Consider the following 16,446-nt stretch of genomic DNA (forward strand, 5'->3'; position numbering starts at 1 on the left):
TTCCTGAGAGATTGACATGGTTGTTTTTTTATTATTTTATTTTCTTTTCCTTACTAGACACTCGGAAGTCAAAATAGTCAACAGTGAAACATCTTTACACTGTTTACATTGGTGTAAAGATGTTTCACTGTTTGACAAGCCTGGTAATAAGATATTTTCTGACTTGAGGTAAAATGTTCGACTAATCCGGGCGCAACTGCACCTTGTAAGACGGACACTATTTTCCAATCATTACAAATAAAAAGCTAAAGTTAAGCTAGCTGTTTTGACAAGTTCAAGCTAAAATTAACAAATTTAGTTGCTTTTTTATCTTTACTGAACATATGAACAGTTGAAGACAACAGCAAAGTTGAAGACCATTTATTTTTGTCTCGAGTTGGTTTGAAAAAATATAGATTGACTACAATCTCATCTATTAGTTGATGAATAAATCATCATATTCATTCGATTAAGAGGATATCATAAGCTAGAATAAACTAGAATGTAATGCAAAACAATTTATATTTTGGCATATTTGCATGCAAATCGAGGCGATGACCTCCTTAAAATAAAACCTGATTTGTTTGACTGCAGATCACAGCTACCTTTAAATGTGGGTAAACACATCAGTCTAAAAATTCTCAAACGGTAATAAAGAAGGAAATAGTTTATATTTACAAAACTTCAACTTCCTGCTTGGTGGCTTCAGGGAGAATTATCTACCACTTGACCCCGACTTTGAAAGCAACATCTCTGTCAACAGCGAATGTGATAAGAGGGAGTGCGGTAAACATAACATCTTATTGAACAAAAAGAAACAGGGATGCGACGGCAAGAAGGAAATGAAGTGTCACATTAGTGTCATAAATGTTGCCTAATATTCTTTAAGCCTTAAAGTAATGAGGGTTGTAATGGAAAGAGAGACTACCTTATAAGGGAATGCTTTATTAGATAAACGTCAGGCATATAAAACAAGAAAATAAAGAGCCAAAGAAAGGAAAACTTTTCCTGAGAAGTCTTTGAATCTTTAAAAGACTTAAAAACTGGAGCAGATGAAAGACAGAGATGAGGCGGTTTGATTGAAAGGCAGCAGGGGAGCTCGTCTTCAGGTGCCTTGACCCCATTTCCCTCCATGTAGTTGTTGCTCACTCAGCCGTTCTCAAGATTTCTAAGGTCTTGTGGGTGTTTGACTGATGTGTATGTAAGTATACACTGCAAGGTAATTGTTCCATAAGATGTTCTCTGTCTTAAGTGACTGATACTAAGTTTTTTTTTTTTTTTCTCTTAGCTGTTATCTTGACAAAAATGTCTCCATCCTTTTGGTTTCATCTGTTCTTGCACAGGGAAAAAAAACAAAAAGACTTTTCATTTCCACGAAGCAAAATGTTTCTCTAAAGGAAACAGTCTTTATTTATATATGCAAGATGTTAAATTTAAGGAACCTTTATCAATATGAAATTCAGGTCCTTTCAGAAGACGCCTGAAAGTACTTCTTCTGAGTCAATGTCACCATTATAAGAATTGCTGTTCTGCTGCATCCTTAATTGTCTATTAAATATATATGTTGATGTCTCCCTGCTACTTACATTGTGTGTATTTGGATGGAGGGTGGAAAATTGATGCATTTTAAGGATTCAGTGCAGCTTTCTGCTATAATCTCACTATCTTTACAACTAAAAACCATCGTGGATGGAAATATGAAGGATCATGTAGGGAGCACTTTGCCTCCATTTAGCATCTTACGTCACAGTAAGAGTTGTTCCCACTTTTCCCCAATTATGTTAATTTGCATGTTTACATCTGTTGGAAGTCCTACTTTCAAATTGACAATGTTGACAATTGTAAAAACAATTGTATTTACACAAAAACAAAATTAAACAGTGCAGATGGAAACGCAGTATACCTGGAAAATGGATGTAGTGTGCATGCCAGGCCTGTAGGACGAGGCCTCCTTCATCCAGAAGTGTCATTTTGTAATCCTTAACCTGTACATGTACAGACTATTTCTGATGGACACATTTCACAATGAGCAGGTTTTACTTTAACTCGTCAGATAATCTGAAGAGTTGCACCCAGACGGACAGAAGTTGGATATCCGCTGTTGTGCGTGTGAAAACGAGGCCTGAGTGCTCGAGCGCAAGATGACGTGACTGAAATTGTTTCCAAATATTTTCCATCTATGTTTACACATGATTCATTTTGCATTTCTAAAAAAAAAAAAAAGTATCCCTATGGAGGCCATTGTCAAACATTTGCAGTTTTGTCCGTGTAAACAAGCGGCCAAAATGTTGACAATTTATTGCCCTGGCATCATGTAAATAGGGCCTCAGAATCTCATAGTAAAAAGACATTTTTCTTCCTTCATTATATAATTGGACATGAATTCTGGAAATATGGAGATAAAATGCTTACAGTGACACTACAGTTAGAATTAACATATAACATGGACATAATATCCATAATGCACTTACTGGCGATGTTGGACTGTCCGGTGAAGATGGCGTACTGCAGCTCATAGGACACAACTGTGAATTCATCATCAGATGTCCAGTGGACACTGATTGTGTCATAGGAAGCTGTGCACAACTCTTCCCTTATGCATGGAGCGCTTGGAGCTGCAGAGAACCAAAAGCGGAAACATTATCTTTGGCCCCCCGATGCAAGAGATTGCATTAGAGAAGTCCCAAGCTGGTGATTCACCAGTTTTTAGTAGTTCCAATAAAATTCAGCCTAATAAACTTTCCTTATGTGCACAAGAATCTAATTTAAGACTTTTATGGTGGGGGGTTTGAAACTCATTCTGAGATGCAAGAGTTACAGGTTCAATAATAATGGCGATGGAAATAAATCTCCAAATCACATTAACACAGCGGGAACAGAGCATACCACAACCTCATTAGAAACACAAAATCTTAGTCACTTAGTGTATAATCACAGAAACTCCTGGCTCTATTTCACGGATGCATCGATTCGTGGGGGAAACAAATGTTATGAGAATTTAGTTGGAAACGGCTCCTTTTGTGTTAAGTCCATTGAGCTTCTTGCAGGAGGAGAACAGAGCGATGTAGAAAAACAAAGATACAAAGGCCCAGCTTGAAATGATTGTAAAGCCACTTCTTATCTCTTTTTGTGCCTGTCACTTGCTCCCCACTCCCAAGCATTCTGTCATGAGTGGCTGCACATAGCAGAGTGATTCAGGCTGATTCACTGAATGAAATACCCTCCAGCGAAGCCCTCATGCGTCGCAGAGAATAAATATGAGCCAACCATTTTCACCGGGCTTCAAATCCACAACAAACCCATCGCTCTTTTTTTTCTTTCTTTCTTCTTCTTCTTTCCCTTGTGTGCTGATCAATTAACAGTGACATTTTGATAGGTCCAAGCAAATGAAAGATGGGGATGGTAATGTTTGACATTAATTTAGGAGTTAATTGGCTGAAGTCTAACTACTAAAGCAATACTTAAAGACAGACTTGAAAGAAATTAAATGAAGAAAATTTAACTTAAAGTTGAAAGAAACTTCATTAAGTTCTCTGTAAAGTTTAAGTTTCACAAGTGTTAATGAATTCAGAAAGAAATCAGATTTTCCTTTAGGCTGCAAATATATTCTTGATGCAAAACGTCTCTAACCTGTGAGGTAATCCAGATTCTCCAGCAACTTCTTCTCTCTGGTGAAATCCAGAGCAAAAGTGTCAAACGTGTCTGTCAGGTGGATCTCTGGAATCAGCACCTGGGTTGATGCTGTTGCCATGGAAACCCTAGATTATTATAAATGGAAATGGAAAAAGGATTTTACACCTTCTGTTTTATCTGTGCTAATATTCACTCATTGGTCACAATTTAAAGCATAGGCCAAGTGTTGTGAATAGACTTCAGATATGAAAATCAGATTCCCAAGAGTTCCTGGATTTAGCAGAAGGAAAATTAATTTAGCACACAAGCCCGACTTGTTGAAATCAGTCCAAAAAACGCTCGATTGGGACTCGATACTTTGTAGCTGGTGAGGCTCGAGTTGAAATCTCCGCCAGGCAGTCTGACCTTTCATTGATGCTCTTGGCCGTCTGCAGGAAGCGAGCGTGATCCGTTTCCTTCAGCGTCTGATCGGCCTGTGTGATGAGAGCCGAGGATCTCTCGATGCACTGCTTGCAGTTGGAAATCTGCTGGGCCAGCTTCCGAAGCCTTTGAGCCTGAAATCATTGAAATGGATCATTATTAGAAAACTTTTAAGACGAATGGAAAATGGCAAGACTGCAGCTCTTTATGGGGCTACATGGAGACGAATGTTGACATTTGCACAAAAGGTCAAGACTGGGAAATTCTGTATTTCTTGATGTTTTCTCATTTATAGCAGTATAAGAGCAGGTAGAAAACCCTACAGGTTTAAGAACATCAATCTTGTTTTATCTAAAGTTACTCTGACTTGGAGTAGGTTGGTTTTAACCTTCTTGTCTCTCGAGTTGTGAACCAGTAAATTATTTTGTAAACACACAGTCTTAAAAGTGTACAATCACCTGCTAACTGCCAAATTTTGTCATGTAGACAATGAGACCAAGGTATTTCAAATCTTCGTTTTTTTCAAATGTGATATCCATAAAACAAAATTCAAACATACCCTGCAGCCTGATTGTTTTTCCACAGTTTAAATTGTATTCCAAATTATATTAATTTAATCTCTGCTCTCAAAATTCTATACACAATTATCATTATGACAAGATGAAAACATTTTTTTTTGTACTGTATCAAAATCAAGAAGAGTGAGTTTATGTCAGTGAAAGACCATACAAATAATTTGGTTTCTCTAGTTTACATTGTTTTATCAACCAAGGTTTTAGGGGATTATAAGAGCAAAATTTATGTGGAAAATATACAAATAAAATGGTGCGAAATGTAATGAAACGATCGTTTCATGGTGAAATCCCAAACTTTCTTTTAATTTTATTACCATTTTTTTAAATCAGCCATGTTGGTAATTTTTGTTGCATGCAAATCGGAGATTGTAGCTTCTCTTGTTTGCCATCCAGTTTCATTCCCTTTGCTTTTTAAGAGGGAGATTTAGGTCACTGGTTAGATTGAGGTCAAACGGCATTTCATCAGCAGTTTGGTTTGTACCAAAATAAACACAGAACAGAAACTGTATCCCAGGAAAGATTACACCGTAGCCACGACCTCTGGATCCAGTTCATGACAAAAATGCCAAGCGTCTGTGCACATTCTTTCTCATTCAGTGCTAAATGTTTGGATGGTTGAAGTTAGATAGTTGGGAAAAATAAAATAAACTCTGAAGTACTTCAAGTCTGATTACATGGAGCTTAAATTATCATTTGGGTTGAGAGTGCAAGCAGACATCTTCTCCATATGCTGTGGGATGTCTCGTTGGCCAATCTGCCACCTCCCGTCTGTTCAGAAGGGTTTGAATCTCAGGCATCTGAGTAGTTTGCCATCTGCTGGCAGTTAAAGGATCATGTAAGCATACAGCGCTGTGAAAGAGTTTGCCCCCTTCATCATTTCTTTTGGGGGTTTTTCATACTGTAATATTTGAAGTGATCCAACAAATGTTTATGCTTTCAAAAGACAACCTGAGTAAAAACAAAAAGCCATTTGCAAGTGGTGATTTCTTTTTTTGAGGAACAAAAGTTATCAAAACCAGCCTGATCCTTGAAAGAAAAAGTAAGTATTTACTACTATTATCTCTACCAGAACATTGTGCAGTAGAGTGCTTGTCCATCATTACAGGATCTTAAACCCAATCACGCTCTGGTTAAACTGTAAGGTGATAATCCATAGGTCTTTCAAAACCTTCCATGTATTCCAGGTTTTTTTTGTGTGTTTTTTTTTGCATTCTCTTTTCAGCTTTTGTTAGTGTTGCTCATGAATTATGCTTGTTTAATTACTCTTATGTAACTTCTTAACAAGGGCTTTTCAATAATTTAAGATTTTCGTGTTTTTTTGTTGTTTTTTTTGGTTTTGCTTTTGACATTTTTAACAGTTTGAGGACACAATAAAAGCACTGTGTGCTATTTCAGGTCACACCATTCTACTTTTTCACCTCACCTTCCCCTCTTTAATCTTGCTGCCAATGATCTGCCGCCTCTGCTGGATGATGTCAATCAGGACGTCGCACTCCTCCATGAGCTTGCCCTCCTGGCGTGATGCGTTTACCTGAAAATCAATTCACAGATGGCATCAGATTGACAAAGACGGGACGGGGGAACATAGGAAGTTTACAGAGTGTGTACATTTGTGTTGTGGTGTGACATGTTGCACCCAGAAAATATTTTCTTCATCCATCTTATATTAAGACTAGAACCTGGTGAATAATTAGGCTTTTCTTATATTTTGCTTCTGCCTTGAGTGATAAAACTAAACTACCCGTGTAATCTTAACAGCACAAATATGCGTGTGTGTGTGCGTGCGTGTGTGTGTTTGTGGATTTCACCGTTCTAGGACTAACAAGGGACCATGTGCTAAGATTGAGCTGTTTTAGCAATAAATAATTCCAGTGTTTCTACTGGATGAAAACGGGAGCATGTCAAACAATTGCAATATTAAGGGAAAAGATGAATAGTTTTGTCACTTAATTTGTATTATAAAAATTAATTACACTAAGATTAATATATTTAAATCCTCTTTTACTTGTAATATTCATGATTTTGCCATTTACCAGCTAAAACTTGGTATCATTCAAGTTCTAGTTCAGTTTGGTTTGTAGCAGCAGTGTTTAATTTCTTCTTTAGTAATTGATCATTTAAAGTATGTAAAAATGAGCTGTAAGGAAATTTGATCAACTTCATAGAATGCCATATGCAACAGGAGGAGTTATTTGTTGTCCAGATGATATTTTGTTGTATTTTATAAGTCGACAGACCGAAACAGGGATTTGGATTCCTTTCTGTACATAAACATTTGACCTGTGGGACAAATATTGGGGAGTGAATATTTTAAGAAGGGGAACTGTACTCTTCTTTATGAATCCAGATAGAAATTGGAGATGAGAAATAATTTTATTTAGTTGGAGGTATTTTGCAATTTCAGATAATTGCCATTCAGAGCAATTGGGTGTCGTTTCTGCCAAAGATGACAAGCATTTGGCTCACTTCTCTCCAGCATTTGATTCCCTTCGCAGGTAGCTTCACACACTGAGCAGGCTGTGAAACCTGTTCGTCCAATTATGAAGGTTGCTGGTCTTGGCATAACTCACAGTTTCCTATTGGAGTAATTTCCTAGTGGTCCTTTAAGCACCTTGTAAAGTTTTCTTGCTGCAACCAAGTGCTAGCGCAGGGAGCCATAAAAGGGAAGTCTGCTGCGAGAGTTACCTAGTGATTATTAAAGCGCAGTTATTCATTCAAACTTAGTCTCTCTGTGTGCTGACAGAAGTTTTAATAATTACATCATGGGAAGTCATTTTTATTTCCTACACTGAGCCAAACATGCTTGTAAAGGGCTTAGACTGAATGCTCAAAGTCCCTTCCTTTCTGCGTTTAAGTAATTTTTTCCCAGGGATGTGTTGCCAAAAGCAACAATTTGCCACCTGGAGTACATCTGTGTTGACGTGAAACATGCTGAGCTAATGCCACGGTTCCTTTGCCCTCCGATGCCTCGGCAGCTGCTGCTACAACTTTGCTAATTGGTTTCTTTGACACCAGTGTAAAGCTTTGCACTTTGTGTAATGCTTGCACCTTGGATTTGGTTCTCAAAATCATGTGTATACATATATATAAATGCATTAGCCAGAGACTGCAACTATTAAAGGTTAGGTGTAACTTAGGGTTGAACTCTTGCTAACTTTCTTTGAGAAGAATTAGACTTTCCACATTCTATTAAGACAACATCCGTTAATATTCAGGAGACCATGTTGCAGCCCAAAATATGTCCAGTGCTCCAGTTGTGACCAAATTCATCATGTCTGGTACAGACATGATGAATTTGGTCTACTGCAAGCCGAAGCTCCATGGAGGATATATTCAGTGTGACAGATTGTCGGCTATAAGAAACATTAAGCGTTTTATTTAAACACAAAGCGTCTTAAATTGTCTTAGCCTGGAGCATGTGGAAGAAATCTTCTACAAAGAGCCACCATTACTTTACTGTTGAATTAATTCTGCTGCTGCAGTGCTTGGCAAAGAATTTAACCGCGTAGCAGATATTTTTAATGTTTTCCCTGTGTTAGTTCAGTCCATGTTGACAGGTTTGCGTGGTTAGGTTTTGTGAGATACTCTGTGTTCAGAAGATCAGATGAACAAAGTTTGGAATAGTTGTTTTATAGACTAACCTGTGCTAAATGAGGACCCAAACACAGGCAGGAAGCAGACAATATCCTGAGAAAAGTGCAGCTTAGACAGAGTCCAAAAAACATACACGCTGGAAAACCAAGGTGCGAAAATAACACAAACATTCGGCCACATGGCACCAAACCACGGAAGGAAATGTGACGAACTGAATCCAGCAAGTAGTAAAAACTGGAGGAACATGGATACCGGGAGGTGTGGTTGGCGTGAAAAAAACAAGTGAGTTTAATCAATTACATGAGCTGTAGTTGTGAACTGTGGCACTGAGGGAGAACGACTCAAAATGACAGACTATGTAAACACAACAGAGGAACAACAGGGAAAAGAACTGAAGATAAGTACATGAATGAATAAATGAATGAATAATCATTAAGCATAATATTAGAGAACCAAAAGAATCAAGTGAGATGTGAAATAAACCCCAAAGAAGAATTCAAAACTATACTGACAAAGCAGAGCAGAAGTCCCTCAATTGATGACACTTCTGTGGTTCTCTTTTTCTTTTTTCTTTTATTACATTCTTTAATAAACCTGAGGCCTTCACAGAACAGCTGCTTTTGTACTGAAATTATAACACATAAAGGTGGACTCTTTTCTAGTAGGGTGACTTATGAAGGCAATCGGTTAGATTATATTTTTAATTAAGGCTTTGAGGATCAGATTTAAATTGGTTAAAAAGAATCAATTTTCACCAGTACGTGCTAATCTGTGTTGGCCTAATCCCAGTAAAGTATAATGTTTGTAATCATTAAGAGAAAATCTGAGAAAGTTTAAAGCAGTGTCAAAACTTTAGAAGGGCCTTGCGTTATTTTAATGCGTCATTGTATGACAAAATACACTTTCTGTTGAGTTTTTTCAAAAACATATCAGTAAAGCAAGGCTTCAAACTGAGTATCTTTACATTTGCTAAAATGCACATATTTGTGTCAAATCCGTTTCATCTGCCTGTGTAGATTAGGATTGATTAGCACATCTCTCGACGTTTACCCATCTGTGATTCGGTGCTAAATCACAGATGGGTCTTCATCAGTCTAGTAACTCAAGCCTCACTAATGTAATGTAAATACTGTATGAGGGTTAATAATGTATGTTCTTGTGGGGGAAAAAAAAGATCTATTCAACTGAGTTTTGACGAAATTATGATGAATCGTGACTAAATAAACTTAAGGATTTTGTGTTAAATCCTTTATTGTACTGTATTTAAAAGAAGAAAACTAAAATGACCATTGTGAGTCTATGCATATTTATCAAACAGTGTTAAATGAATTCAATCCACTCTCCCAGAGCAACTCCTAGACAGCGTCCCCATTTTTCAACATGTGATAAGTGCCTGAGCGTGCTTGGAGTGTGGGTTGGTGTTGGTTGTAACGTGGAAAAGCTTAAAACAAGATGCCAGCTGAAAAGGCATCTAGTGTGCAGCAGGAATGCAAAATTATGGGTGCAGCAGAGCTGGTGAGTCAGAGGAACAGGATGCGAGTTGGCAATCTTTTTTTCAAGACGTGTCTTTGCAGCTGTTTTGGAATAATCTGATGTGAAATATTCAGAAAGCTCATTAGTGGCACATAAGCAGAGTCTCCTTGATCTTCATAACTACTTCAATTTATTTTTGTATTTTTATATGTCTGACTTATGTTCCTTCCTGTATTTATGTTGCACACCATCACTGAACATTATCCTATGTCATTTTTCTCTCATTTTGAGGTTAATGCATATTAGATGAATTTTATTTATTATTTTTAATTATCGTAGCTGTATTTTCATTACAGCTATCTCAAAGTTATCCTTTTGTGATCACAGAACCGCCATTTCCTTCTATCCTTTATTCACTGAAATACCCTTTATCTTGCATAAACTGCACCTTGACATGCATGCAAAACAAGCACACAACTTTAATTTAATCTTCTGAAAATATTAAACTGCCTAATCCTTTACATTCCTCTACTTTGCAAAAGGTCTTGGCAGGCTGCGAAGCTGCCCTCCATATTTTCTAAAACCCTGTGGCATTGCTTTATTTAAAGCATCTTAGCGGTGCAATGTGATGTGAACGGGCAGGCTTGGCACAGAACTGCCTCCAAAGAAGACTGCATGCATGCAAACATGAACACAAGTCTGCTAACCCAGGAATAAATATGGTAAACCAAACCAAATGACTGAAAAATGTGAAAATCTGCTTAAGCATTGTTTCTAAAAACTGTATGAGAATGTAAATGCTATTATTGTACATTTATTGCAAAATTTCCATGCAGAATTTGGGTAGATGCAGATAATCACTGTGCAATGAATTATAGTTTAGACTTAAACCAGGGAAATAAAGGAATGTCAAGCTACAAACATAGATATTTGCATTATTTATACAGAAAGTGACAATTTCTTACAGCTTACGATTTTTCTTAAAATAATTATTAAATTACAAAGTCGCTCATAAAATGAAGCATTAGTGTAATCAGTTATTTTTGAGTCCTTTACATTCCATATATCGGATATTGAGCGTAATCTGTAATGACAACTGCAGTTGCAAGATGTGGCATGATTTTTAGAAAATTGTCTAGTTTCTAAATTTGTCATCTTGACATTTTTACTCTTGGACAAAAACAACTAATCATCAGCAGTTTCTTTCACACAGAATGCCACCACTTGCGTTGCTAGACAAATTAGGTCATTGGTGACCCCCACAGGGCCACTGAGACTCACCTCGACATGTTGACAAGTCTGGATCAGCTTCCCCATAAGCGACTCCAGCTCGTTGTTCCTCTTGATCAAGTTGCTCAGGTTGGAGTCAAGTGCTTGCTGTTGGAAACGAGAGTGAGAGATGCTAAAAAAAAATAGAAATGTCACACAGATGCAAGAAGATAGAAACGCAACAAAGCTTAAGCCGACGCATCAAATCAACTAAACAAGAAGGAACCTTCTAAAATAAAACGATGATGAGCAAATTGTGCAGTTCTATAACCTGATCAATCTATACATTTGTAAAGTTTTGGAGGTGGCGTACCTCTGACCGTGGGTAGTACCCCTCATCCCTGCACTGCCTCCTCATCCTGCCTCGTCCGAAGCCTCAGACAGCAGATCCTAGTTCTAGCCGTGGATGTGACTGGGACAGTCACTCCACTGAGCACCAAGCCATGCGCAAACCCAGCCAAGCGATAAATCAGGGCTTCAAAAAGCTTTCCCTATGAGAGCAGCGCTCCCGGCAAACGAAGCGGCAAACAGGTGACAAGCGCGTCAGTACCGCCCCTCGACGCTCCTCCCTTCACTTATTCCCCTCTCTGTCCTCCTTTCTATTCACCCTTCTGTATTTTTTTACATAGCCGTTTTTCTTTCTTTTTTTGTGTTTTAAATGCCAGAGCCCAGGCTGTTTTGTTTGCTGCCATGTTTCACATAATTGCCAAATCAGGCATGATTAAGCTGTTCTGATGCATCGTTGTCACTTTTCCTCTTTTTCAAAGTTTTAAGATGTTCTTTATGGTTTCAAAGCTGAAAGTGAAAATTACCGAAGTATGAATTTATAGAATCCGCTTTGTAATTTACAAAGTGACCGTACCTCTTTAGCCACGTTTTAAATATCAACAGTTTGTGGTGTCAGAAAAGCTCTTACCCGTCCACAGAGGTGGACATGGTGCCTCTTTTTATTTATTTATTTTTCCCTTTGCAAGTGTGATGCAGTGCCACGGGGGGCTTAATGGATGACCTTAATACGCAGATGGCACACAGAAGTGACATAAGGGTCTGCTCTAACAGGAATATGACCCTGTTGTTGGTAACAGAGGGGGAAAAGCTGATCTCTCAAAGGAGGACAAGAATTGCAACAATAAGCCATCCTCTGTGCACTGAACTTCAGTGCAATATGCCACGACACAAACATAAAGAAAAGGGATCTAAGCCTATTATATGTCCTTGTTGCCAGCTTGTCTATTTGTTGGAGCTGGACTGCCTTCCAGCCCCCTTCAGTTTGATCACTTGTCAATCATCCAGTGGCGTAATCTGTCTCTTTTTATCTGCCACCACTCTGAGCTAGATTTCTTTGGGGGGGGGAAAGTCTGTGTTGTACTGCACAGTTAATCTCTGCTTAGTTAAATGAATTTCCAAAGTGCAGTGAGGCAGTGGACTAGAATTATTGTGATGGAAAGATCCAAGGAGGCAAAATAACAGGAGTTAACTAGTTAGAAAAAAGATGTCACTTGCTTATTTCATTTCTTAATGTTTATATATGTCTGTATTTCAAGCCTTGAGAAGATTTTAAAACATTTCAGCTGGCATAGGAGTTTTTATACTCTTTACAGAATTTGATAGAACCAAAAGATCCATCATATTATGACTTAGTCAAAGGTCCCGGCACTCATAAATGGTGTACTGAGATTTGAACTTTCATCCCCTGGTAGTCAGCAATTCAGTTTCTATGGATTAATTAACAGCAGAAGCAACTTAATGTTCTTGCTCAGGAGCATGCTGAAAATGTTTCACCTTTTATCCCTATTAAAACACACTATAGAAAATGTTTGGCTCAAAAGCAACATGCATTATACAGGGTTCATTCATTCTCTCCTTCAGCCTAAAGTAAAACACATTTCAGATACACCAGCACAAGTACGGCGAGAAAAGGCTTAAAGTATTTCAGTCAAGCATCTGTACACAAAACACAAACTTAACATCTTACAAATAAGAAAGTGAAGCCTCACAAAAACAGCAGTAACGTGTTGGTGTTCCGTTCACACTTTCCAACATTTTCCACATTCATGAAATATAATCAGATAAACTATGGGCAAGTTAAAACCACCTTCTGAAATGATAATGGAGCTGATGTGCACAAACTTGGCATTTAGCACCTCCTGAAAATCTTGTTTTTGCACCTTGGATTACACCCACTGGGATGGAGTGTGAGGACCCACCATCAGCAATTACTAAGGAGTACACTTTTCACCCTTTCTAGAGTAACAGACTTCACAGCAAGTCCAGTTTGTAATTCTGTGACCATCTATCAGGGAAATCAGTCCTAATAAATGGATAACTATAATAAACTGCTCTTAAGAACGCCAAGCTGTTCCAACTTAAACAGCAAAATGGGAACACCAAACCAGTGATTTAGTACCAAGGCTGACGCATACAAACAGCTGCTCCTATCTTTTATCCTGAAGGTTTTTACTCGTAAGACCCTGAGCTAAGGATTTTAAAAGCCATTTCCAGCACCCTCCTCCATCAATTTCCTGTGACGGGGGTAATTTTATCTCTGAAAAAAGGATGGGTGTTCCCACAATAACCTCCATGGCTCTTATCAGACGCACACCAACAGCCTCACAGGGGAAAAAGAGAAACTATTCCAATAATCTAATACGTTTTTTGCCCCATTTTGTGAAGAGTCTTGTATTCGGCAGATTGGCAAAAAGTGATACACTAATGAAATATCCCTGGAAAATATGGCAGAAGAACAGCTAAAGCATGTCAGAATCTGAGATTAGGGTGGGGGATGTGAGACTGCTCGTATGATTTAATTAAGTTGTAACTCTTAAAAGTACCAGTACCAATACAATGGTGTGTTTTGTATACTTTAAAAGATTTCAAATGGAAATTAAAGTGTTCAGTAAACTCAAAAAGCTGACTTGTTAGCCAAAATCCAATTTGTAGTGTTACACTGTGGCATCTGCTAAAAAGCTAGAGTGATAATACAACAGGGTAATACACCCAGCAGGCAAGCGGTGCTTGTTAACCTGCAACCTCGCCAAAGTCACCATGCCTCATTGCTAAAGACATACCCCTAATTCACTGCCTCTGAATACCCCCCTGGCTTCCTGGTGTGGCGCAGTCATTATGCTAATTGCTTAATTATTCAGGAGAGATTATAAATCAGCATGAAATGATATCTCTCTTGATGATCAAATTAGATACCAGAGTAAGGATATCAGGAAATTTCATACTTCAGAGGAGAATGAAATTAAAGTTTAAAATTCATTATATGTGTAAGACGATAAAGGACATCGGAGGGTTTTTATACTTATCTATAATTGGACTGAGTAAAACATTGAAAACAGCAGAAAGATTTTTTTTAAATAGACTATATACGCCAACAGGCACATACCTTTAATTTTTCGTAACGGTCGCTTAGGGCTGCCACCTGGTGATCCCTGTGCCTCCCGACCAGTTTGCACAGCGAGCAGATCAGCTGGTCGTCAGTGACACAGTACATGTTCACCTTCTCCTCCTCATGCTCCAGGCACTGGAGCCCTCTGAGATGAGAGTCGGGCATTGGCTCAATGAGCCGGTGACCGGTGAATGGTTTCTTGTTCGGGTGAGTTGCCCTGAGGCACTCCTCGCAGTACGACACTTCACACGTCACGCACGTCTTAACGGCATCCTGGGGTGGGTCCTGCTCGCAGAACTGGCATTGGACTGGTTCCGGCGGAGTTTCTGGGCTGGACATGGCGGCACTGACGGGAACCAGAGCCAGCCGGTTGCTCCCTTCCTCAATGGGAGAGTTGGGCCCACTGTGGGGACCGGCCAGCGGCAGAGGAAGGCCAGCCGAGGATGAGGCCCGTTGAACTCTATCGATAATGTTCTGCAAGGTCACGTTTCTCTTGAGTCCTTCTAATCCACGCTCCGGACTCAGGGAAATGACATACCTACAAGTGGGGCACTGAAAAGCGCCAATGCTCTGGACGGACTCGTTGGTGGCGCAGTGGGAGACGAGGATGCGATGGGCGCAGCCAAAGCACAGGCTGTGGGCACAAGGGAGCAGCAGCGGGTCTTCAAAGAGCTCCAGGCAGATTGGACAGGTCAGCTCTGACTCCAGAGTGTCCATCCTGCTCAGAAGAGGCCAGGCGGGACCAGGTGCAGCGTCAGCAAAATCCAGAAGAGCCGCTCAGATGTCTGGAGGCCAGAGACAAAGAGATGGCAGCCAGAAGAACAGAACGAGGGAAAGAAAGCAGAGGGATTTGAGATTAAATGGTGTGAAACAGCTTATTTTCCACAGCTTTCTTGGGAGGGCTTATATCTCAATGGAGCTGACAACTGCTAAAGAATTACAGTGTTGAGTTTTTCCTTTTTAGCCTGTAAAAAGTTAACTGTAGATTCTGTCAAACCCATCAACAAACAACAAATAAGGCAACAGACCTACAAAATAGGCAAAACTCTGGATCATCTTAGCCAGAGACTGTGCAATGTCATTTACAATTAGAAAATGCTAATCTTTTTGTTCTGTTTACTCTTTAAAGATCCTTGTTGTGTTTTGTTTGCCGGCACCAACACTTGAGGTATAGCTAAACCAAAATTATCATCTGGCAGCAGACTAGAATGTGTTACTTTCCCATTGCATTAGAGCTGCAAGGAGGAGTTTGTTGGGCTGGAAGGTGCTTAAAACTGCATCACAACAAACCTCAAAGCTAACCTAAGCTATGTTTAAATGATTTATGATGCAGCAAGGTTTTCTTTTTTTTGGTTTTTTTTGGAGCACAAGCTGCTGCTGTTGCTCTTTAGCATTTGGCGTTGGTTTATAATTCACTGCAATGTACGGCTGTAAAACGGTGCTTCAGAAGTAATTTTTAATCTTGGAGTACACTTAAATTTGAATCTATTTTAATAAAATTGAAAAGGATTTGCTTATCGGCATTAACATGTCAGCGGGAAGGATGTTTTTCATATGAGGTGCAGCAGTGCCAGCAGCTGCTGCTGCTACAGCTGTAGCCAGTTAGTAATTAGCGCATGTGTTGACTCACTCCTCCCGCAGAGAAGCTGGCTCTTGATTTCAGCGTCGTCGCCGTCAGGCAGTTTTAGTTAATGTTTGTGCTGATATTGCCCTCCGCCCCCCAACCGCAATAACCATGGTTTCCACCGAAACATCTCAAATATTTTTATTCACAGACAGATTTAAAATAGAAAACAATACAGCTACATGTTTGATTAAATTATGTTAGTTGGTTGGAAGTAAAGCTCTAAAATTAAACAGCTGAATAACCTGACCTGGAAATGATCCTTTGTGAATGATTGAAGTGGGGATCAGTCATTCCCACTTCACTTCAACCCACTTCAGTCTTTAAGACACCTGAATAACTGGCTGAATTTCCTACACTAATTCTACACAGTCGGGCCTCGTTGATTTCCGTTTGTGAGCTACTGGGTTGAATTAACAAATTGAAAGAAACTACCTTTGGTAACATTTTTGGCATGTCTGACAGTTTCTTTGAACTCTTGACCC

General features: G+C 39.1%; 1 protein-coding gene and 1 long non-coding RNA gene across 3 annotated transcripts in view; one reads left to right on the plus strand and one right to left on the minus strand.

The window, feature by feature from the left end:
* LOC107836779 (uncharacterized) overlaps positions 1–16,446 on the plus strand; it is a 150,807-nt gene that overhangs the window by 67,664 nt on the left and 66,697 nt on the right. The gene's annotated exons all lie outside the window — the stretch shown is intronic.
* Positions 1–16,446, minus strand: part of LOC103141445 (E3 ubiquitin-protein ligase Midline-1) — a 47,161-nt gene that overhangs the window by 3,102 nt on the left and 27,613 nt on the right. For both annotated transcript variants that reach the window (XM_016673849.1, XM_007557097.2), the window contains exons 2-7: positions 14,335–15,122; positions 10,956–11,051; positions 6,031–6,138; positions 4,018–4,166; positions 3,610–3,737; positions 2,451–2,594 (exon numbers count right to left, since the gene is read on the minus strand). In XM_016673849.1, coding sequence (XP_016529335.1) covers positions 2,451–2,594; positions 3,610–3,737; positions 4,018–4,166; positions 6,031–6,138; positions 10,956–11,051; positions 14,335–15,054 — 1,345 coding nt within the window. In that variant the 5' untranslated portion in view covers positions 15,055–15,122. The remainder of the gene's footprint in view (positions 1–2,450; positions 2,595–3,609; positions 3,738–4,017; positions 4,167–6,030; positions 6,139–10,955; positions 11,052–14,334; positions 15,123–16,446) is intronic.

Source organism: Poecilia formosa, unplaced genomic scaffold, assembly GCF_000485575.1.
Source record: "Poecilia formosa unplaced genomic scaffold, Poecilia_formosa-5.1.2 Scaffold83, whole genome shotgun sequence".
Classification (NCBI taxonomy): domain Eukaryota; kingdom Metazoa; phylum Chordata; class Actinopteri; order Cyprinodontiformes; family Poeciliidae; genus Poecilia; species Poecilia formosa.